At 42.3% G+C, this 25,087-nt stretch overlaps 1 protein-coding gene across 2 annotated transcripts; it reads right to left on the bottom strand.

Annotated features, from left to right (window-relative positions):
* Positions 1-358: 358 nt before the first annotated feature.
* UPF3A (UPF3A regulator of nonsense mediated mRNA decay) lies at positions 359-19,477 on the bottom strand. Of its 2 annotated transcripts, none has more exons than XM_069970904.1 (10): positions 19,161-19,477; positions 12,876-12,982; positions 10,654-10,760; positions 7,764-7,862; positions 7,310-7,420; positions 7,124-7,179; positions 6,576-6,734; positions 5,137-5,291; positions 3,597-3,894; positions 359-704 (listed from the first exon to the last, which is right to left on the bottom strand). In XM_069970904.1, exons 1-10 carry the CDS (start codon positions 19,299-19,301, stop codon positions 552-554), a joined length of 1,386 nt encoding a protein of 461 aa, XP_069827005.1. In that variant the 5' UTR covers positions 19,302-19,477; the 3' UTR covers positions 359-551. The 2 variants fall into 2 exon arrangements, with proteins under 2 accessions (XP_069827005.1, XP_069827006.1); XM_069970905.1 differs by having other exon boundaries at positions 555-704; positions 3,653-3,894.
* Between the last annotated feature and the right edge of the window lie 5,610 nt (positions 19,478-25,087).

The raw sequence follows: 25,087 nt of genomic DNA, 5'->3' as shown, positions 1-25,087 counted from the left end.
CTTTCTGTGTTTTCAATCCACACCTGGTTTTGCTTGCAAAATACAAACAAATACTTAGCAAAATACTGTGCGGGAACATAGCCCTAAAATGTTAAAAACCTTACTGCAGAAAACAATATGCATACATCAACTGTTAACAACACATTAGTACAGTATTATTTTATTCTATTGCACACAGAAACATGGGAAATGCTGCATGTATCACTAACCTTGACAAAGTGTACAATTAAAAACATTGATACAACCTTACTGTATTAAAATGTCTTCTAGCTTTTGACATTGAGTAAAAATAATAAATACTGCTCAAAACTACTCTTAGTGTTCTCTCCTCATAAGACATAGCTATGAACTAAGTAAATGGGCTATGGTACAATTTATTAAGCGCTCTTTGGCACAAAACCGGTTAAGAGAAAGTATGCAACATTTTTTTCTACTTTCTATTTCCAGGGGAAGAATGAGGCAGGCAACATGTGGTTTGGCTTCAGCTTTCTTTTGTCCATAGTCAAAAGTCAGAGCATTTGCATAAATACTGTTCTTCCGGGACCTATGTTTTACCCAGCATCTTCACTCTTCTCTGAGCTTCTTCCAGATATGTTGTCTGCATCATTCTTTATGTAAGGTGGTTCCTCAAAATATTTATTTGTAAATCCTGTAGTTATGCGACTGCGAGCTCCTGGCTGGTACAGCTGCATGGCCGGGCGATCCTGTTGAGGTAACACAGTTACTATGATACAATAGCTGGCAATATCAAAACCATAACTATTTTTGATTGTTTGTTTACCGCCACCTATATTAGATGCCAAAATGCACTGCTGAAGTAAAGCTTTACATTTACTCATCATTTATTATAATTTATCACAAGTGACTTCTTACCCCAGAAAAAGGAACTAGAATATTCGCTAGTAGGTGTCTCACTTCAATGCAAACTGCTGTTCACTGCCTGTTGATGGGGAATTCTGTCTCTGGCAGCAGAGAGACAAAGAACACAAGAAAGAGGGGTGGGACTAAGCTAGTGCTATGCAGGGGAGAAAGAGATTATGGGGTGAATTTACGTCAGGGAAAAGGCCCTGATTTTTGCACAAACTAATGCCCTACTTACCTGATGGGCAGGCAGGGGGCGTGGTAAATCAGAAAGGAGGCATTGCCTCCTTCCGCACACGATTTATACTTGCTAGTAGACATAAATCATGGCAAAAACCAACACCAGCTCTTGACCTGGTGTGGATCTATGCAATTGTCAAGCGGCAGCCTCAGATTCGCCGGATTTACTAAGAGGCGTACTTGTGTGGGGCATAGGGGGGGGGAGGTCTTTATGTTAGACTGGCATACTTGATAAATTGTAAGATTAAGGCTTTCGTCTACTCTCCAGCCAGTTCTGGGCAGCCTTGTGTGGCTTATCGACAACCTAACTACTTGGACCAGGGCTGCTTAACCCCTGCCTAACCGTGACACTGTTACTGTTTCTTTTCTGTTAACATAGAATGTTAAAAAGCCAGTGCATCAATAACCCTTTTCTTCCCCCACATACCATTCAAGATGCTGTTCTGTACACCAACTTCCAGTACAGTGCCAGCCTGTGCCATGGCCCCTTTTCAGCACTATGTCATGGCATAGTAGAGAGGAGTAGGTGCTGTTTCATGATTGGCCAGAGAAGGGAAAACTAGTCTAATTGTGCCCCCTGAAATGCAGCACTAAAATTATATTATTACTACTCTGTCACCACTCAAAATCTAACAAAACTATGCAGGTTTAAAGACCTAAACATATGGTTTTCAGGCATTAGCACAAATTTACAATGCATGAAAGCATGACAGCACAATTACCTAAAATGGGAACTATAATGTGCTTGTAGCACAAAATATGTGGCGAACATCAGTGTTACCAGTTTTTTGAGGATCAGCATGTTTAGGTCTTCTGTATGCAGACTCCTAGCCAGAAGCATAACTTGAAGCTGGTGGGCATGTGCAAAATCTGTCATAAGGCTGCTCAACTATAATACTTCATTTATATTACTGGCTTCCTCAAAGCAAAGAGAGACTTTATGGGCCTCCAAAGGCTCCTAGGCCCAGGTGCAACCGTACCTCTGTACAGCTATAACTATACCCTTGTCCTTACCTTATGGTAGCTGCACATATTCATTAAGAGATTCTGTTAGTAGGATTATGCTGCCTTATTTAAGGGGAGCATAAACTAGTGACAGAGAAGCTGAACAGAATGATGTATCACTTACATTGGTCTTTGAAGCTGATTCAGAGATATCCTTCTGAATAACAATAACTAATCCTTTGCATTATGTGCATGTGCTCAGTAGTCTGTGATATTTATAAGTACCAGCTCCCTCTGCCCACCAGTCACTGATTGGTCATTGTCTATCTATGCCGTCTATAGGCAACTGGCTGTCAATCAGCAGCTGGACAGCGGAGGGAGGGGTGTGGCACAAAGCACAAAGGCAGCATAAACCTAGTAACAGATTACTGTTAAAGGGAACCCGTCACCATAAAAATGCTACCTAAGTTATCAGCATCATGCTATAGAGTGGGAAGAACTGAGCAGATTGATATATAACTTTGTGGGAAAAGAGTGAGTATAACTTGTAACTTATTGATTGAAATCTCTGACTTTTCCATGCTAAAGAGTCCAGTCCATAGAGTTTCCACTACACTCCTTATCACAGAATGATCAAAGATTTCAGACAACATGTAACAAGTTATACTGAATCTTTTCCCTGCTCAATCTGCTCAGTTCTCCCTGCTCTATAACATGATGGCGATAGATTAGATAGCATTGCCTTGGTGACAGGTTCCCTTTAATGACACCGGGTATAAGCAATTACAGGATCAGGGCACTGTAACTGGCAGATGTCACCAAGGTAAGAACCCTTTCACTGGAATGTAGATCCTCAGTCACAATCATTTAACAGACTTAAAAAAATGCAGTCAGCCTTATAGAAGTGAACTTTTCACCAGCAGGGAAACAATGCCAACTGGTGGATAACAGTATACATACAGATACTTCTCTCAATCACTCATCTTTTTTGCATACTTGATTTATCTCGCTACTATTCTAATATGGGTGTCAGCTAAAAATAAAAAAGTTTAAAAGGCACATTTTGGAGTTCAGAAAGCTAATTTCTATAAATGTATTATAATAATAATGTTTTAAAACAGGAATTTTTTTAAATAATATTTTTGTTGCCATTCAATGACCAAGAAAAAATGTTTTTTGAATGCTCCTCCTAGTGTAATATATGAAAATATTTGCAAATAAAATATATATCCAATGTCCAAAGCAAACAATAAAATTGATGTTTTTCTTCACATTATTTTTAAGGTTTTCTCTGGTTTTGATCATGATGAGCACATTTTCACTACTACTCACCATCATGTATATGTTTGGCTTAGTTCAACGAAATCAATGCAACAGAAACTGAATGCAATAACATCCAGAAAAGATGCTACATGGAAATGATCAATATGCTTAATTGTATGGTATTTAAAAATGTGCTTCTTTATGCTTCATACTTGGTGCATAAAGAACACTCTTTATAGGGGGGCATATTTAGCTAATGAAAAATGATCCTAAAAGAATAAAAGAACCTTATTTCTTATGCGCTCCTTTTTGGATGCCATGTCATCACACTTGTCCTCTTTACCCAGTTTGTCTACAGCTTCCGCTGCATAGCTGTTGTTGTGGCTCCCTTTCTTGGTCCGATCTTGGCTGTATCCCTTTCCCCACTTCTGGTCATCTTCATTCCTTCTAAGAAACTTGTCAAACTCATAGTGGTTTCTCGGTTTTCTGCCATCGTCCATTCGGTGATACCTTTGTCGTTCTTGATCTTTATCCCTATATCTCCTTTCCATATCTCTCTGCTCCTTGTCACTGTCATTTTGTGTCCTGCAACAAGATATTGACCATTATTCCTTAAACTGACTAGTAACTTTCTAAAAATTTGTCTAGCTACTAGCTGGAGTACTAGCTAGAGTTATGTTTTAACAATTTAATCTCCAACCTGCCAAACCTTATCCCCTAGACGACCCATGACGTACAGTTACATCATGGATGTTTGTCACCAGATGACCCTTGACATAACAGTATGTCATAGGTCTCTAAGGTGCTATTAAGTGCATCACCGTTAATGACCGATCGCGCTGCAGCCTGTCATTAACCCCTTAAACGCCACAATCGCAGCTCCTGTCACTTACCGATCGGGAACCCCCTAGTGTGACAGTGGCGGTCCCAATCGCTCTCATGGACCACCAGAGGTCTTTTACCTTCTTCTGTGCGGTCCAATCGGCGCTCTGCTCATTAAGTCTGCCACAGGCAGGCTCAATCAGCAGAGCGCCTATTACACTGATCAATGCTATGCCTATGGCATAGCAATGATCGGTGTATGCAATCTAACAATTGGATTTAAAAGTCCCCCAAGGGGACTTAAAATGTGTAAAAAAACAAAAACAAGGAAAATTATTTTAAAAATACCCCAAAGCCCCTCCCCCAATAAAAACTAGAGATTATGGCGCAAAAAATGACACAGTCCCATAGGTGAAAACTGTTATAAGCATCACAATAGGTCCATTTTATTAATAATTATTTGAAGAAAAAAAAAAAAGGATTTCATAAAAATAAATAAATAACAATAATAACATTAGAAAATCTGTGTAAGGCTGCGTTCACACTACGTATATTTCAGTCAGTATATTTCAGTCATTATTGCAACCAAAACCAGGAGTGGATTAAAAACACAGAAAGGATCTGTTCACACAATGTTGAAATTGAGTGGATGGCCGCCATATAATGGTAAAGAACTGCCATTATTTCAATACAACAGCCGTTGTTTTAAAATAACAGCAAATATTTGCCATTAAATGGCAGCCATCCACTCAATTTCAACATTGTGTGGACAGATCCTTTCTGTGTTTTTAATCCACTCCTGGTTTTGGTTGCAATACTGACTGAAATATACGTAGTGTGAATGCAGCCTAAACCTGCATATGGTTGTGTTCGGACTGACCTATAGAATAATTGTATCATGTTGCTTTTACCATATAGTGCATTAATGTACAGACCATCAAACCTTTCAGAAATGTTATGCTTTCAGATTTTTGTTAAAAACAAGGTAATGTTTTGTAGCCTTACTTTTCCTTGAGTTCTTTCACAAAGTTTTCAAATGTTCTCCCTTTATTGTTCCCAGGTGATTTTTCCCATTTAGGTTCTTCATGGTCAATTTCATCAACTTTCTCCTTTTGTTTCTCACTAGTAATATCGTCTCCCCTATCAGGTTTTTTTAGGAGCTAAGTGTAAAAAATACATATAACATATCTAGATAAGTGAAGAAAAGAAAAGAACAGCGGTACATGAGAAAATACACTGAAAATGAACTAAAGCAACAGGTACTGGTAGAGAAGAAGATTCTATACATTAAATATATATATTTCTACAAAATATAACTTGCAGATAACACTGTATCTAGCAGTCAGCATTACACCTGCTAATGCATTAGTTCTCAGCTGTCAGTTTTCCAATGCAGGAATAGAAGAGGTTGTGTAATTCTAAGTAAAAAATGATCTATCATTAAATAGAAGCCATAATACCAGCAGTAACACCACTTTAGAAAACATGCACAAGGCATTCATGTAAAACATTAAATAGATTGATTGTCAACAGTTAGAATAGTGGGTTTATTTCGGCATAAGCGCCAGGTCACACAGAGTAAAATCGGTGGAATTCAGTGGCAGAGCTCTCCGCCGTAGAATCCCACCTATCCTATTGCCACTCTCTGCTCAAAGAATTAATGGGCGGCAAGGTGGGAAGGAGGTGTGGCAGGTGTAAATCATGCCAAAAAAATATCTGCGCTTGCCGTTCTGCAGGCCCAGGTCAGGCTGGATTCACTAAGAGGCATGCGCTTTTTATTGAATCCGGCAGGGTAATGGGGGGGCTGGGACTAACTTAAGACCGGCGTACAAGTACGCCAGTCTTCATATATGTCCCCCTCTATGTTCAAATCTATCATTTACTTTATTCATGTTTGTACTTGACTTTATGTCACGATCATATCTTATCATATATTTAGTATTCAGTGCTCTGGAACTGCAATATGCTAATATTATATGGTCACATTTACTTAAATGGCTGTCACATTCTGGCCGCATGCAGCTGAGAGCCAGTGTGTTTTCACCTTAGTATATTGTTTTAGCTCTCTTCAAAATGCACTGCTTAAAGGAAAGAGTGGTCAGGATCTCATATACAGTACTTGCATGATGATGATTTAGAAATTAGATACATCATGGACTCGTTGGAGCCTAAAATTTGCTGGAGATCTATCAGCAGGTTAGGGAATCCTACACTACTCATAACTTTAATACTGTGCGCAGTTATTGATTGATAATATTGATAACATTGATATTTAAATGAGGCCATTTTGTACACTGGGGGGCACTGATACGTCCACCTGCCCACTCCTTTTACCTTGCCTGCTCATGAATACTGAGCCATGAGGCCACGTGGTCTGTGATACTGTTTTGTTCTACTATATATTAGTCATGCAATGTATGACATCTTACTCTACACACTCATACCTTAATACGTATTTCTTTTTCACACAATTTCTTTTGCTTGTCTGCTTCTTTACGTTTACGTCTTTCTTCTTCTCGCCTTTTTCTTTTTTCTTCCTCTCTCAATCTCTTTTTTTCCAGCTCCCGTCTCCTCCTCTCCTCCCTTTTTTCTTCTCGTATTCTCTAGAGACAGATAAAAACTGATTGAACATGTGAGCTCTATAAAGAAAAACTGTGTTTTTCCATAATGTTGTAACCCTGGGTTTCACGATTCCAGTGCTGTTTTATTTTGTTTCGGTACACTATCTACACTTTTCCCCAACCTCGATTTCAAAAATGGCTTTAAATGTTAGGCTTAGGAAGCTGTGAATGTGATTCACATGCCCCTGAGCCCACTGACACCATTTCTGATTTATGTCTCCACAGCCCCGTATTCCCCCCCCCCCCCCCCCAAACTCTCTGTACAGTGAACCAAACTCTCTGTACAGTGGTATTAAAAAAAAAAACACAATTTTAATACTGGCTATAGTTTCTCTTTAAATTACTCCTATTCTGGCATTCATGTGTCATACCTGTTTCTCCAACTTCCGATTTTTGATGAATTCCAGAAGTGGAGTTGTTCTTCTAGCTGGAAATCAAAAATTGTAATAGTAGTTAACAAACCATGCTTCATAACGCTGAAAATAAGTTAATTATAACAGTGCATAATGGTATACATATGAGATTTCAAAAAAATAAGTTGTCATGACTGTACAAACCAATGAGCTCCTTTGTTTTTGCTTCAATTTCTCCCAAGAGAGTCTCTGGATTTGCACACATTTTTTCTTCCTCTGCACAGTAGTTCTCCAAAAATTTCTTGTATTCCAAATCTGTACAATAAAAAAAAAAAAAAAAAACAGTTTCTAGATTGCTGGCACTTTACTGAGCTTTTTCAGTAAAAGGCTAAAGCCTTTTACTAATTATTTACTACTATACTATTTTTTCTCATCACATCCGTACTCCATCCGATCTGTTACAGTATGTTTGTCTGTATAACATATAGGCATTAGAATTGTTTCACCCCTTACAAAGAAGTCTCTTCTCAATCTGGACAATAAAGGGTCTTCTGGTTTTATGGTATTGTTTAATTTCAATGATAATTAGCACAGATCTTTTATTATACATATTTTAACAGTATTAGAAAGCAGCAAACCTTTAAAGGAAAATGCTCACCATCTGCAATGCTTCCGGTTTTTGTGTCTTTTTTCTTCAGTTTCTTTTTTGATATTTTCTGAAAGGGCGCAAATTCCACAACAGCTGGATACTCCTGGCCTGCGGAGGAGCATTATAGGTGTCATTAGCACAGCAGCATTTTGTCAAATAATTTAAAGGCAACCAATCACTGCCAAAATTCCCAGGAAGCTAACTGTACTGGGTAATGAAGCCCCCTGCACTTTTTCCAAATGTGTAACTGACACCTATGAGCTCTGCAAATATCCCCCAAAAATAAAGTTTTTTAAATGTCCTGTGCCAAATACAAATTACCCTAAACTAGTCATGTGGGCATTCCTCAGTTCCAAACTAGTCATGGATGGCAAGCTGCAGTTGGCTGCAAATTCGCCTCTCTGGGAGTGTTTGCACTCAGGCATGGCCCCTGCAGCATTGAGAATGGCTCCTGCATTGAGAATCATGCTAAGAGGGCACGGACGCTCCCAGAGAGGCGGGATTTCAGCCAACTCGAGTGCACCATCTATGACTAGTTCGGCACTGAGGACCGCCCACATGACTAGTTGAGGGACTTCATTATGCTGTAGGTATAGCTTCCTGGGTATTTTGGTAGTGACTGGCTCCCTTTTAAAACTTCTGTCTAGTCTAAAGGTATGTCTGCAACCCCAGAATTTATTGGAATATAAAAAGTTTATTTACCATTTGTAAATGGTACATTGATTACCTATCCTCAGCTATTCAGCAGAGCAGCAACTCCAGCATCTACACAATGAATATAGTGGGAAGCAAATGACTCTGTTCATTGTGTAGTGCTGTGGTACTGCAGCTTAGCTCCCATTGAAGTGAATGAGAGCTGAAGCTGCAGTAATTTGGCACTGCACAATCTGCCTCTGGCCCGTAAACTGGGTATAAGGTAGGGCCAGAGTTTTACCAAACTGATCAGTTGAGGTACCAGGTGTCAGCACCCCACTGATCAGACATTGGTAGCCTATCCTGATAATCGGCCATCAATGTAAAAGCCCCAGAAAACCTCCTTTAGTTTACATATCATTAATAGAGATGTCCCATATTTTTTCAAGATGGAAAGACTACAGTTCTGTGGTATGCCCTGAGAGTTTTGTTGTGTTTACCTACCTACCTCAAAAGGTAGGAAGCAGAAATAAATTCAAGTATTTGCAATGAAAACTGTTTACGTACCTGTCACAAAGTTCGCCAACCCAATTGGCGGTAAATTTCACTCTATGGCTGAAAGTTCAGGTGTCTATCCCATTCTAATCGAATTGGGGTCATGCGAATTGTTGTCACAGCGTGGCTGTATGTATGGAACTTCCATCCGCAGAGTGTAATTCGGCCTTAAAATAATATTTTTTACCCTGTTTCCCGAAAATAAGACATCCCCTGAAAATAAGACCTAGTAGAGATTATGCTGAATTGCTAAATAAAAGGCCTCCCCCAAAAGTAGGACAGAGGAAAGTTTTTGTTTGAAAGCATGCCCGCCGAACAGAACACCTTGGCATGGTGGCATGGTGATTCTATAAAGCCCGATGCTATTGTCCCCTACCTTCACCATCTGTTGCAGAGCAGCTGCATGCAGGACACCTGCCACTAGCCTTCCGTGGCCGTCACTTGTAAATGTGCAGGCAAAGCATCAAGAGGCCTGTCGCCTGCCGCCATCCCTGTTGTCCCCTACCACCAGATGTAGAACGTTACATAGTCTGCAGCCATAATACCGTACGCTGTCCCTGTGTGCTGTACAATTGTGCTGTGGTGAGCCCCCCCTGGTGGCTGGAAGCCGACATACTGTACGCTCTGTCCCTGCTTTGCATTTGACGTATGAATTCTTCTTCATGGAAAAATAGGACATTGCCTGAAAATAAGACCTAGCTCATTTTTGGGAGCAAAAATTAATATAGGACACTGTCTTATTTTCAGGGAAACATGTCAAAACTGTTTCTGTAAAAAAAATTTCATGTTCACAAGTTCAGGATTTTATGACTAAATCATCATCAAATCAAGGCACATTCCACATCTAAGGTAAATGAAGGCCATAATTCATACCCCATTTACATGCAGTGCAATCAATCTATATAGAATATGCTGAATGGTCTATATTCTGAACAGAAAAGCAATCTTAAAATTTTGGCAATGGACCCTCTAGAAATAGAAATGTAGGATTCAATCTAAGGGCCCTATTCCATGGGCCGACTGGAGGAGCAAACGAGCGCTGTCAGCACTCGTTTGCTCGTCGTTCCCTGCTCACTGCCGCCGTGAGTTCTGGGGGTCCAGGGTGGGTGATCGCTAGATCGTCCGGGCAGCCCATAGCATACAGCAGCGTCTGCTAACGACGCTTCTATTCCACGGAGCGACGGCAGCAGATCACTGCTATATGAGTCGTGTGTTTTTGAACATGTTGAAAAACAAACGACTGCAACAATCAGCCGACAAGAACGAGTACGGACGATAATCGTTCCGTAGAATAGGGCCTTAAGTCATGTGAACATACCCTAACACAAACACCACTAAATCAGATCTGAGATGATTGCTGACTGAAGGCAAAAAAGTTTAATATAACATTAGCCAATAAAAAATGCCAAAATCGGCTAAAAAATGTTGCAGCCAGCTGTAGATGTTAGCTGTAAGTCAGTAGAGAAACATTTTCTGCTCTTCACTAAATCATAGCAGGCAGTTTTTTCCCTCCCAAAAATTGTGTCTGAGGGGAGTCTCAGGGGAGAAACCCTCTGGCATGTGGAAGAGTCTGCAGGGTAGAAAATATCTTGTATTGTCTTGTGCTTTGATTTACTTCGTATACTAATCTTTTCAGCTAATAATGTCACACTATATATGCCAATATAAACAAGAATATATAGCTTCAAGCAAGAGATAGACCACTTCTTACCTTTGCTGTCAATGAAAATAAATCCATCAAATCGATCTCTGAAAAGAATGATGTCATCTGGGTTTCTAAAGTTAATATAAGCTCTTGAGAAGAGGTGTGGGTACAGGCTTAAAAAAAAAAAAAAAAAAAAAAGAAAAAGCATAATGCATACGTAATTATTAGGCATTCCAGCAGTCTCCTACTTTGTAAAATGTTTTTGGTTTTTTTTTTATTAAAAGGGTACTGCAGCAATTTTTTTTCTTACAAATTCATTGGTGTTAAGAGATTTGAAATTTACTTCTACTTAAAAAAAAGTCAAGTCTTACAGTACTTATCAGCTGCTGTATGTCCTACAGGAAGTAGTGCATTCTTTCCAGTCTGACACAGTGCTCTCTGCTGCCATCTCTGTCCATGACAGGAACTGTCCAGAGCAGTAGCAAGAATACACCACTTCCTGCAGGACTTGCAGCTGATAAGAACTAGAAGATTTGAGATTTTTGAATAGAAGTAAATTACAAATTTTTGGAGCTTTCTGGAGCCAGTTGATTTTCTGGAGTATCCCTTTAATTATTTTGGTACAATAATAACTTTGGCATGTATTCCCATATGCATCAGTAGCAGCAAATTACTGTTTTGTTTTTTTAAAACACTGCTGTGTAGACAAAAATGGATTGAAATTAGTGATGCACGATGCACTAAAATATCCATACTTTTATCGATACTCTGGGGCAAAAATTCCCTAGTATTCAATACTTTATGTTAATCTGCTCTTCCCCCTAGTAAATGACTATACAATACACTATGCTATCCCCACCAGAGCATTGCCCTGCAGTAAGTCTTGTGAACGTCGGGTCACGTGTGTCACGTGATCGGCCAATGTTAGAAGATCCTTACTAAGAAAAGAAACTAGCTGCTGCTGCTTAGAGGAGGGGAGGGCTGCCATGTAGGGTCACGTATCCATGGACACACTGCTGTTGGGGGGATGGGCTCAAAGAGGGTCTTTAGGGGATGGGGACAGGCACACACCAATTAGGGGTGCTTGTGACAGACTCCACTGAGCCCCTGCCATGTTCTCTGTGTGCCGCTTCCCCTTGCACAGATCCAAAGATCAGACTATTTATATTGAATTTAAAAAAGAAAAGTCCCTAGAGGGGAATTAAAAAGAGTAAAAAAAAAGTTTTGAACATTAAAAAAAGCTCCCATAATAAAAGTTCTAATAATCCAAACCTTTTACAAAAAAAAAGAAACATATTTAGAATCATCGCATGAGTAACTGCACCTTCCCCATCTCGCACGGTAAACAGTGTACGCACCAAAACAAAGCCAAAGTCCAATTTGCCGATTTTTGGTAACATCACATGCCAAAAATTGTTTTCTTATAAAAAAGTGATTAAAACATCACATATATACAAACATGGTACCAATCATGTGGGGCAAAAAAAAATGACCCTCACACAGCCCTATGGGCTAAAGGATAAACGAAATATGTGAGTCAGCACAGAGCAATTTTAGGCACATTTATTTAAAAAAAAAAATAACTTTTTTGAGTTTTAAAATAAAATAAAAGAAACCTAAATTGTATGTTATAAAACTGGTGCACATTATATCTGCAGCCTATGGGGAGGGCATTATATTTGTAATTTTATGAGGGTTTTTTGAGTATTGAAATGGTATGGAGTAGCAAAATAAAAAAGTTTGTACTGGTATGGAACTCAAAATTCTGGTATTGTGACATCACTAATTGAAATACCATGTAATATGTAGTAAAATGCATGTTCTTATTCTGCACAGTTTTTGACCACACAGCACACTGGTACTAACATCTGACAAGTGAGAAAACATACATATAATATAGGAAATAATGGCAATTAAAAAAAAGATCATGGTGGAACTGAATGCATTTAAGGATTACCTGTGGTCAACACAAACATTGATTGTGCAATCATTAAATATCATATGGTGTCCTGACCACACAACTTTTCAAAAATATGTCCTCCCCCTGCCGAGATATGTGGGTTTCTAGTTTGTCTAACAAATCATTTATTAGTCAGACAAACTATAAAACCACATATTTCAGGAATGGGAGGGCGTATCAAGAAACTATAAAAAAAAAGGTGTGTTGTCAGGGCATCCTATGCTGTTTGATGAGAGTACTGGCTCATTTTTTGGGGTTGGTTTCAGTTACTCTTTAAATCAAAACCATATCTCACATTACGCATACATAAATTGTACATAAGCTATACCTGGGATCAGCAGTGCAGAATTCAAAATAATCATATGCCGGTATAGGGTGCAGTTGCTCCTCCAGCTGTTCTTTACTTATGCCTGGTGGGAGACGACGTATTACCACCTGCACAACACAACACACAGTAAACTTCAGAACTCAAATGGTTAAAATGTTAATAGAGCATACACTCCCACCCTGCACATATTTAAAGCCAATACTTTCAAAAGTATAATACAAATCCTGCATGGTTTGGATACTTTAACCCTTCAGAGTAGTGACAATGTGATTTTTGGGCTCTCACTGCTGTTATTGAGCTTATGAGAGTCCCCTTTGTGACATACAGCTATTTCTCATTGTCTCCATTCCAGGGGAAAGGACCACGGCTGACTTGTTTGCCAGGAGTACTTACACATGGACTTCCTTTCCCTTCTCTGTGGCCAGTCACAGGAGAGCACCTACTGACAAGTCCTTTCCTTGTGCCATGGCTGCATGGATTGTGAACACAGTTTGAGCTAGAAAAGGTGCACTGCTTAGACTGAACAATAAGTTGCTGGTTGATTTACAGAATGTTACTACTGATATGATGAGGGAAGAAGTGGGTTATAGAGATACTACATGTAAAAGGTGCTACAGTATGTGAGCAGAAAGGAAGGCAAACAGTAGCAGAAGGCATTACAACTAGAAGGGGCTACATGACAAAAGCAGTAAACTGATGATGATGATGATGATGATGATGACAAGCTGCCAGACTAAACTGAAGTTGGTCAGAGGATTATATTCAAGAGGTAACCCTGTGAAGATAGTCGGAACACTAGTATTTTCACAAGGGACAAGGCTATATGCTTGGTAAGAAATAAGAAAAGCCTTTGATTTACCCTTAAGGCATATTGAGAACACGGTCTGCTCAGAAAAAATGGTAACACTGTCATTTCCATGCCTGCTCAGACCTCAGTGTGGTCCTCTGCTTGGAAAATATGTCTAGGACTGCACTTTAGGCCATGATTCAGTGCTTGAACTGTATGTTTCATTTGCACCAGTCTGAATTCTCTTTCATCACTTGATGTGTGGTGATTGACAGATTTCCACTATACCCGTCTGGGTTTCAGCTAGCCTAGTCCTTGTCACCACTCATCTTTATTCCTTGTCAGTCTATGTTCTGTGTGCTCTGAGGGCTGGTCCAACCACGCTCTGGACCTGTAATTGACATTTCATAAGAAGTTCACTTGTGCACAAGGAGCTTGCTTGCAATAGTCTTTTGCAACTTGAGCTGGCGTGTACACTAGATTGGATTACATGGAATTTTGACCTCTTTGCCTATCCTTCTGACCTCCGTTTTTGCCTGCTGTTTTTCTACTGGTTTGCTATCTTTGGTTTGACCTCCATCTGCTTGACTATGTTTTATTCTCTTTGGCCTTTGTCTCTCGTTCTGTGTTCCACATTACCCAGCGTAGGGCCCAACACCAAGTTGTCGCTTGCGGTCAAGTTGCAAGGACAGTATTGAGGGGGCCTAGCACCAGGGCTCACACTGTCTGTCTGTCCCTGTCTACAATCTAGGCCCTGGGGTCCCTTACACACAGTCCAGACGCTCTCCTGTGCCTAAAACTGTGCCACCAACCCCCATTCCCATTTCCCGTGTTCTGTCTTGGTCTCTCTGCTGTTTAGAGATGAAATTCCCAGTAGGCAGCGGACAGTAGTTTGCAGGCAAGTGGGACACTTAGTGGCCAAGACTTTAGGGCTTCTAATGACAAGGAACCTGTCATATTGCAAATGCTGCCCCATCTGCTAGCATCATGTTATAGAGCAGGAATAACTTAAAGTGTCACTGTCGTGATTTTTTTTTTTTTTGCAGAAATCAATAGTACAGGCGATTTTAAGAAACTTTGTAATTGGGTTTATTAGCTGAAAAATGAATTTTTATCATGAAAAAGCAGTTTGAAGCTCTCCCCCTGTCTTCATTGTTCTCCTATGGAGAGAGCTAAATAAAAAACCAAAACAGGACAACAAAGAGTTAATTAAAAGCTACAACATAGGCTCTCTCCTCTGACAGTCACTACTGAGCTATCTGACCTCTGAATTAGGGATGGTCCGAACCTTCCGAGGTTCGGGTTCGTATGAACCGGAACGCTCGGCATCAGATTCCCGCTGTCTGCCCGCTCCGTGGAGCGGGCGGATACAGCGGGAGGACCGCCTGGAAAACTGGGATACAGCCTATGGCTATGGCTGTATCTCAGTTTTCCAGGCGGTCCTCCCGCTGGATCTGCCCGCTGCAACGAACGGGCAGACATCGGGAATCATTACCGAGAGTTCGGGTTCGTACGAACCCGAACCGAACTCGGTTCAGACCATCCCTACTCTGAATAGCCTCTGAATAGCTCCCCCACTAAGGAATCATTTGTTCTCTGTTTTCAGCTGTTGACATTTCTCCTCCGTCTCTTTTCCCCCCTCCCCTCTTCATAGAACAAACAGGATGCGTCTGATTTAGATCTCCTGATTTTGAGGAGTGGAAGACAGAAAGGAGAGGAGGGGGGGGGACCCGGGAAAAGGCTTTTTAAATGCAGATAATGTCATATTTGCCTGATAAACCCAATTACAAAGTTTCTTAAAACTGCCTGGACTATTGATTTCTGCAAAAAAAAAAATTCACAACAGTGACCAATTCATATATAGTTTTACAGGAAATGTCCCAGGATAACCTGTCATTTATTCCTGTAAACCTCAGTTTATTCTGGGCTAAGTAGTCAAGTGGGTGGTTCTATGCATAAATAAATGACAAGTTAACCTGCTCAGCTCCTTCTGCTCTATAACATGCTGTCTGCCAAATGCACTTAATTTTTCACATGACATTTCTTTATTATTGCCTTGTACTTATTATAATACATTACATTATTTGTACTTTTATTACAAATTGTGCTTAGTTTCTCCTTTGTTTTCATATATGTTGCTCTCTGCTGCATCCCCTACTGTTTGAGAAGCAGGGCCTGTCCTGTGTGCCAGCCTTATCTCCCCTTTTCAGAATGATATTCTAAGCCGATTAATGACAAGACCAAAGGTCAACTTTCCTTTGGTCATAAATAAGCTTAGAAGATTATTTAAGGCAGAGTGTTAAAGGTATTTTCAAGGGATTTTTTTTATTTATTTATAAACGAGCCCAGGTGCTGTAAGAATTTAAAGTACATCATACTTATCTACCTGATCCCCTGCTGCTGCCATTCCAATGATGTCTGGCATGCTCCCCTTCTTCCTGCTCCCCATTTGTATAGTTACTGCAAACTTGGCCAGTCCCAGGCTCAGATTGGTCACTGCTGTTGTTGGTGATTGCAAGAATCAACCATTTATCTGTTCTGGCCTCATGTATGAAAACTCTGCACACAAAGTGTAAAGATGCCAGCCAGAGAAACCTGATGCCTGTACAGTCACCTAATATCCTGTACAGGGACTACAGCACAGTAAGATAGTATATCTCTCTATGAACACATTTCTACAGTCAGATTTTGATCCATTACTTTTTGTATGTAGGACATGCTTTATCCATTACTTTTTTAATTATTTTGTTTTTATTATACTGTACTTTAATATCTCTTATTGATATACATTATCCATAATATCCTAATGGAAAAGAAGCCAAGAACAAAACATGCATTACTACACGCATGCACTACTGCTCATTATTTTTCCAATAGATTTCATTCGGTTTACAAGGTTTATTATTCTTACACCAATAAGCCATGTGTATTTTTACATCAAGATTTTTGACAGCTACAAATTTGAAACTGATCTAAACAGACAGAGAAGTGGTAAAATAAGCTCAGAGCTAAGGCTGGAGCTGCTGTCCATGGTGCTGCCTCACATCTTGCCTGCTATAACATAGAATCAGACACAAGGACAGAGGCCTGCACATATGGCTAGTTCAGTGCTACACTTACACAGCATTTCATGGTCATGTATTTGTCGGTGTCTGGGTGCTGAGACCCCCGCTGATCGTTAGAATGAAGGGGCAGACACGTGTAGCAGCACACTCTGCCTCTTCATCTCCCTCTTACTGCCAAAGTAACTGTGGACGGCATTATAACTGAGCCCTATGGAACTTACGGTGCAGTGATTACCAGAAGTTCCATAGGGCTCTATTATAATTCTGTCCACCACTACTTTAGATGAAGGGGCAGTGTGCACGCTAATGCACGCATCTGCCCCTTCATTCTAACGATCAGCGGGGTCTTACATGTTGCTTTGACATGTCAGAAGTTTGTTTATATGATTTGTACCCTTTAAGGGCCTTTTATACAGGCCAATTATCCTGCAAAAAATCATTAAATCATTAGAATCGATAATCTTCTGGTGTAAACACGACAATGATCAAGTGACGGACAAAAATTTTCTCATATGTTGTTGATGCCATCTTCTGAGCTGACCTCAAAATCATTCTTGTTAATCGTTCTCAAGGCTTTCAGTGTAAACACGCATTGTTCACAGTATATAGATACGACTGTAATTACGATCATATTTACGATCACATTAACAACATTTAGTAGCAATTTATCTTTTTTTCTAAATGCCTATTGTTTAAAAGAAGAAAATCATTGCTTGTAGTTTACTAAACAAGCATTTATGCGATTTTTCTGGATGTGTAAAAGGACCCAACTGATATACTCTACACTGGTCAAAATCACAGACCGGCTCTTCTAAAATCAGGTTTGTGTGTGCAGCTATACTGTTTTTTTTCCAGCATCCGTGATGTTTTGTACTTTGAATACTTGGTCTCTTCAACGCAGAAGGGCTAACATCACAGATCATGTGACAACTTATCTCCATCCGCTACTCCCGTTAACCGATCTGTCACAGATCATGTGACTGCTCTGTAAACAACTTCACCTTAATCAAACGTCACAGAGGGAGTGAGGACGCTATTCTGGCAGTCACAGGTATAATATGGTTTCCACATAAATGTAAGATACACACACTCAAGGTCTATAAAAACATGGCGGCTGAATCTGATACATCTTGATACCTTACATTGGTGCTTTCTCTTTGTTCTCTTCCTGCCCTCTCCTGTTGGATACTTATAGGACTCCTTATAGGTTTCTTATACAGTTTCTAAAACAGCAACCCACCGTTCTTGTATATCATTGGGGGCCCCAACAGATAGACCCTGAGATCAAAAATAATATATCCTAAATATGTGTAAGCTTGTGTTTGTCTGTTTGCATTTGTTGACTATGTTCAGCCAATTAAAAGGAGTTGTCCAGAGTCACAAAACCATAGCTGTTTAAAAATAGCACCACACCGGTCTCCAGTTTGTGTGTAGTATTGCAGCTCAGTTCTACTGAAGGAAATTGAATTGGAGTTGAAGTGTAACACCACACACAACCTGGACACAGATGTGGCACTGTTTCTGGAAGAAAACAGCTATTTTTCTAAACTTAATCTTAAAGAGATTGTCCAAGAAAAATTAACTTTTCCCCTATATACAGGATACAGAGGGGGGGTTCGACCTCTGTACCCTCCGCCGACCTCCATATCTGGCCCCCGGCTTCTCATGAGTATGGCACGTGACCTGTGCCTCTATTCATTCCTATTAAACCGCTGGAGAGAGCCGAGTAAGCAATCTTCTGGCTTACTCGGCTCTTTCTGGCGGCTCTTTTTATTCCTATGGAGCCTCCGGAAGGAGATGAGTAAGTATGGCACGTGACCTGCAGCTCTATTCATAAAAGAGAAGGAGGGGGCCAGATACGCAGATTGGCAGGGATACAAAAGTCAGACCTCCCGAAAAGTTATTTTTTCTTGGACAACCTCCTCTAATGGCCCAGTGTCTGTAGGCGCCAGCACACTTCGCCACCAGGTAGCCAAGGCATATGGTGAATGGACAGGGCAAAGTTTTCATTTTGGCCAATGTAATAGCAGTTTTTATGCACCCCCACATGTAGCACAGACAGCAGCATGCCTGCCATTTCTATAATACCCCCAGCTGTCTCCATCACCAGACACATCTGTACACAGGATGGTCCAGGCTTTTGCAGATGCAGCTGACATGCCACTTGTGGTGTGCCCAGCTTGTCCCCATCATGCCCAGCAGTCACACCAGCTATGTACCACACCTGACTCGCCCTCCCCCCATCCCCGCCATACAGGTGACAGCACACAGGCGCCCGGGATCCGCTCCTAGGCGCACACATCGCTAGTGACGGGTCACGTGACGTCACTGTCCAATCACAGACTGGTCCCCTGCATAATAGCTCAGGAGATGCACACACGCAGGAGTAGTACATAGTAGAGGATGGGGACGGTAGGCTAAACGGATCCTCACCTTGCTAAGCGTCGCCTTCCGTTCCTCCCGGTGTTTGAGGGCAGTCGCCGACCCGCTCAGTTCCACATCTCTACTGTCATTGCTCCGGTTCTCCCGGTTCCCCCTGAGTGCGGCCGGCGGCGTCTCCCGCTCGCTCCTCATGACCAGGGTGCAGGCCCCAGCTTGTCACCTGTGTTCCCGGGACCGGCTGTAAGCTGGGTGTTTCGGGATACGCGAGTCTGTTTGGCTCCGTAGGCTGCGAACAGCCGTCTGTGCTTAGTCCTCAATGCCTACGCGTAACCGCTGCGAGTGCACGTGAGGCTGCGGATAGTGCGCGCCCCCGACACCGCGGACGTGAGCGCGCAACAAGTTTCCCGCTCCTGAGTCCCCACACTGCACAACATTGTGTGGTGCTGCCAGCACTAGGTGCATGCCAACCCTCAGATAGGGGAAACCATAGGGTCACATGTGGATGTCTAGGGGAAAGTTCATGTACAGGTCCACAGATTTCCCTTCCTGCATGCTCTGGTACCCCACTGATGTGGTGGATACAACCTGGAGAAGGAAAAGGTGTCCTGTGGATGGATAAGGGCCATCAATTCTGCAATGTATAAACCAAAGGGGCTCAAACTTTAATGAACTGAGGACAATATTGTCAGAATGAAGCACTCACAAGGCCACAGTGCAAGTCTATTAAATCCCACCTGTTAAAGGGGTATTCCACTCAAACAAAACTTTTGCTATGTTGCTGCCCATGCTGAGACTAACAATTCCTTCTATACTAGTTATTATCTATTCACATATCTCCCAACTTTAGCTAAATGCAGAGGGACATAGACACACCCCAACTACACACATACCACACCCACATCTGAAGACACACCCCTTAACCACACTCAAACACATCTCCCATTGTAAGATACTGGGTGACCACCAACATACTGAATATATGATTCTGGAAAGCTGGGTGACCTCTATCATACTGACTACAGGATGCTGGGAAAGCTGGGTGACCTCTATCATACTGACTACAGGATGCTGGGAAAGCTGGGTGACCTCTATCAAATTGAGTATAAGATGCTGGGAAAGCTGGGTGACCTCCATCATACTGACTACAAGATCCTGGGAAAGCTAGGTGACCTCAATCATACTGACTACAAGATACTGGGAAAGCCGGGTGACCTCCATCATACTGACTACAAGATGCTGGGAAAGCTGGGTGACTTCCATCATACTGACTACTATAAAAGATGCTAGGAAAGCTGGGTGACCTCGATTATACTGACTACAAGATGCTGGGAAAGCTGGGTGACCCCCATCATACTGAATATATGATTTTGGGAAAGCTGGGTGACCTCCATCATACTGAATATATGATGCTGGAAAAGCTGGGTGACCACCTTACTGTTGTTACTGTTCATTAGAGAAGCAGGGAGCTGCAGAGGCTGTGTTGTCAGACTGGCCTTTGATCTTGCTGATTCAAGACAGCTGGCGCAGCAGCTAAGAAATAAAGTAGTGCTCTGGACTGGGCACTACTTTCACTAAGTGACACCAACATGCGCATAATTCCCTCTCCCCCCGGTCGCGGCCCTTACTTGCCGGGTGCTGACGCCCGCTGGGTCCGGGTACTGATGATGCCCTGACCTTAAAGGGGTTATCCAGCGCTACAAAAAGTGGCCATGTTTTTGTAGCGCTGGATAACCCCTTTAACTGAGTGCCTCCCTTCTGCCCCCAGATATGCCATGGATTGGGGAAGTGCAGCCTACTGCACTTTTACATCACCTATCCACTCTCCATCTGTGGATGAGAGCAGGATCTGTCCTTGTCTGCAGGGATGGAGCAGAGGACCCAGTCCTGGTTCCTGTTCCTGAGCTCACCTCAGACGTCCACTTTTCCCGTTTGAGGGAAATTGTAATAGAATTAGTGTGGAGCGCGGAAGGAGGGGGGCGTGTTGCTGTCGGGCGCCGCTCCGTGAGGTCCAGTACAGGCAGAAGGTTAACCCATCTGGTCCTGGGTCAGTCTGATGCGGCCGCAGGAGCTTCTCATCTTCCCCACTGCTACTAAATGAAGCGGGACGTGCCTTTTCAGGATGGCGGAACAGCACGGGACGGTTGGGAGCTATATATTCACTCTCCTTCTCCCAGTTCTGAGCTGCTGCTTTCTGCTGAAGAAAATAAAACCTGTGTGAGCTTTTCTCTTCATCTGCCCCTCCCTTCTGAGACAGATCATGTAAACAACTATATCTGCAACTTTGTAGCTTCTTTGTAATGCTGGGAGGGGTATTCTGAGGTCAGGTTGCTAATGAACTGCTGTAATTAACCCTCCCAGCATTACAAAGAAGCTACAACGTTGCAAATAAAGTGCCAGGGACATGTTTACATCAGATGTTTAAGAAGGATCGGGGGGGAGACAGAGAAAGATTTACACACAGATTTTTGTGTTTTCAGCAGAAAGCAGGAGCTCAGAACTGGAGGAAGAATCATGGGCAGTATCATATCAAAAGATATGTTTGAGTGGAATACCCCTTAAACCTCTTGCCTCCGCAGCCTGTTTTGACCTTAATGCCCAGGAATAATTTTTCAAATCTGACCTGTCTCTCTTTATGTAGTGATAACTCTGCAATGCTTTTAACTATTGCGGTTATTCTGAGACAGTTTTTTGTGACATAGCCTTCTATATGTTTGTGGTATACTTTGATTGATACACTCAGTAGTTTTTTGTAAAAAAAAAAAAACAACACCTTAAGGTGTTTCACAGAAATTTAAGCAAGTTGGAGGGGAAATTTAAAATTTTCATTTTTTTGTCAGATATTCTATTTTAATCTATTTTTTCCTCTAAAACAGCAAATACTAACTGAGAACTGGAACTGGAATATTTCCAGAAATCCCTCTTATGTGGCCGCAGTGCGTCACCTGACTCAACCACAGACCGCAGACATGACAGAGACCTGGGGAACTCTGGGGCCTTTTTTTATTTCAGGTTTTTTTTTTAGCCATTATACCATGTCACAGAGGCCTTGGGGTGCCAAAATATTTGTGTAAGACAAGGTGACGTTTCCAACGGTACCATTCTAGGGGAAAAGTGACAGCCTGATTATTATTTAATTTTTTATTAAGTGGTACGAATAAAGTACACAATTTAGCAGCTGTTCTTCATCCTTTTTTTGTACGCCTTTTACTATACGTCACATATGACATATTATCTTTATTCGCCAGGTCGGTACAATTACAGTGATATTCATTTTATATAGCGTTTGTTATAGTGCAGGGGTCCCCAAACTTTTCACACAGGGGGCCAGTTTACTGTCCCTAAGACCTTTGGAGGGCCGGACTATAAAAAAAACAAACTATAATCAAATCCTAGTGCAAAATGCCACAACCCCCCAGACCAAAAGTAAAAGCATCCCTCTCGTTCCACCCCTCACCCAGCCCCCACTCAACCCCTTACTCGCCCCCCCCCCCAACCAGCCTCCCCTTACTCCCCCTTCACACCCTCAACCAGCCTCCCCTAACTCCCCTTTCAACTCCCCCCACTTCACCGTCACCCCCTCAAGCAGCACCTCACTCAGTTCAGCCCTGGGGAAGGGGGGCTTTTATTAGGATTTGGGTTACTATAAAGAAGCAGTGTGTGTATTACGGCATAGAGTGGTGTTGCACCCCTACCAAATAATGTTCTACTGAGTACAAAAACATCATACAGTTTCTCACAGGTGACGTCTTCTTTGATCTGAGGGGTCACTTTTCTTTTCCTCTCCATGTGGCCCGGACCACCATGATGATTCTTGCAGCTACAATTCATCTCTTCAGAACCTGCCAGACAAAAATTTTAGGCTCCGCACATTTCTAGCAACTTCCTTACTTTTTCCCACCCATAGGCTCCCAAACTGTAGTAATTCTGCTGTTTGGTGCAGTAAAGTCACTAGGTGTGTGGGTTACCCCCTGTATGTAGGATCCCCTGCAGTGCCCCCATATAGTAATAATGCCCCCTGCATTGTCCTCCATATACTAATAATGTTCTTGCATTGTCCCCCATATAGTAATAATGCTCCCTGTTGTGCTCTCTATATAGTAATAATGTCCCCTGCATTGTCCCTGCATTGTCCCCCATTTAGTAATAATGCTCCCTGTTGTGCTCTCTATATAGTAATAATGTCCCCCTGCAATGTCCCCCATATAGTAAAAATGTCCCCCTCCAATGTCCCCCATGTGGTAATAATGTGTCCCTGCAATGTTCCCAATATAGTATATAGTATATATCTAATGCTGTCTATATCTCTCCTGGCCTCTTCTCTCCTCTCTTCAGTCGCCGGAAGAATCCCCCAGCAGGTGCAGCGACGTCATCACTGCCCCTGCCGGAGGATCCCTCAGAGATCATTTCCAGGTTACATCCGGGAGGTTGGTCCGTGCGGCACCGAGGAGGAAGGAGGCAGGGCAGACATCTCACACTGCTCCGGATCTGCGGTCCATTGCACATTCCCCCCCCACCCAGAGGGCTGTGCAACGGACCGCAGATCCCGGAGCAGTGTGAGATATCTGCCCTGCTGCCTGCTTCCTTAGCGGTGCACGGACCACCAACCCCCCCCCGCCCCGGATGTAACCTGGAAAAGATCTCTGAGGGATCCTCCAGCAGGGGCAGTGATGACATCGCTGCACCTGCTGGGAGATCCCTCCGGCATCTGACTGGAGGGATTCCAAGAGTTCGAGGGGCCCGGCCCACCCGGGGATGGCGACGGCGGCGTGGATGCGAGGCAGAGGCAGGGATAGAAAGCAGTGGAGTTTGGCTGCAGATGGCGTGATCCAGAAGGGGTAGCTCTTTTATTGGTGGTCAGTGAGAGCAGTGCTCTCACTGACCACCAATGAAAGAGTTGTCCCTTCCGGAAGCGCGGCGGGGGCCGGATATATGGCCTCGGGGGGCCACATGCGGTCCGCAGTTTGGGGACCCCTGTTATAGTGTATGACATTTATACTACAAAAACTGTTTGTGTCTTCTATATTGTAAGAGCTGTAATATTTAAAAAATTTTTGGCAATGAAGTTATGTGAGGGCTTTTTTTTTTTTTTTTTTGCAGCATAAGCTGATGTTTTTAGTGTGATGTTTTGCTGTCAGGGTTACATTTTGAGTGGTATACCTCCTGGTAAGAGATTGTTGACTGCTAGACATGTCTCTGTGATGCACTCAGAGATTTGTAAAGAGATGCATCATTAGTAGAGATGAGCCACTTTATGGTAAGAATGAGGCGATGAGTTATGTCTGCAATCCGCTCATCAGCTGGCTGCTGCCTTTTAACTCATACTGCTCTGTGCCGATCCTCCCCGTGTGCTGGGAAAAGCTGCATCCAGTCCAAGGAAACTTCTCCCTGTTTAAGATTGGACTATGGGAATGGAGACCTTGTGTTGAAAGCTTAAATCTTGTCTTTGCTATGGAATGACACATTGTCTTAAACAGGGAAGCAGGGCGCCATCATATACAACAGTCGGTCCCCCTAGTGGTAGTAGTCACCCACGGCAATATGTTTCCCAGTAATGTCTCCAGATTACCACAATTCCTTGGTCTGCCTGTATGCCAAATTTATTGCCTCCGCAGCTACAGACGTAGGATGCCATCCTAGGAAGTCCTGGAAGACAATGGATACAGCCATAGGCCATGGGCTGTTTCAAGGTTTCCCTGGTAGCCCTAGGGCTGCATCCTACCTCTGCAGCCGCAGGAAATCAAATGCCAAGTGTTCAGGTTCAGAGAATATTGCCAAACCCAAACAGTTTTACAGGTCTGCTCAACACTACAGACCCAGCTGCAACATCTATAGGCAAATATGTCACAGGATTACAAACATAACCAGTATAGTGTCATGCCCAACCATATCTCAACCTTGTATACAGGCTAGTGGCAGCCCAGCAGCATACTGGAGCAATTGTACAGATTTTCCCAATAAATCTATTTTCTCCATTATTG

Source organism: Dendropsophus ebraccatus, chromosome 5 (assembly GCF_027789765.1).
Source record: "Dendropsophus ebraccatus isolate aDenEbr1 chromosome 5, aDenEbr1.pat, whole genome shotgun sequence".
In the NCBI taxonomy this organism is placed as follows: Eukaryota; Metazoa; Chordata; class Amphibia; order Anura; family Hylidae; genus Dendropsophus; species Dendropsophus ebraccatus.
Note: the sequence above shows the minus strand (reverse complement) of the source record. Positions and strands in the feature narration are given on the sequence as shown.

What these genes read in the sequence shown, in the direction of transcription:
- UPF3A (XM_069970904.1), bottom strand. Translation starts at nt 19,301, where the DNA reads ATGAGGAGCGAGCGGGAGACGCCGCCGGCCGCACTCAGGGGGAACCGG. An exon ending in GTGAAAGAACTCAAGGAAAA is followed by an intron (nt 3,895 to 5,136) that starts GTAAGGCTACAA and finishes ATCTTGTTGCAG; the next exon opens with GACACAAAATGACAGTGACA. An exon ending in AGGAGCGCATAAGAAATAAG is followed by an intron (nt 705 to 3,596) that starts GTTCTTTTATTC and finishes TTACCTCAACAG; the next exon opens with GATCGCCCGGCCATGCAGCT.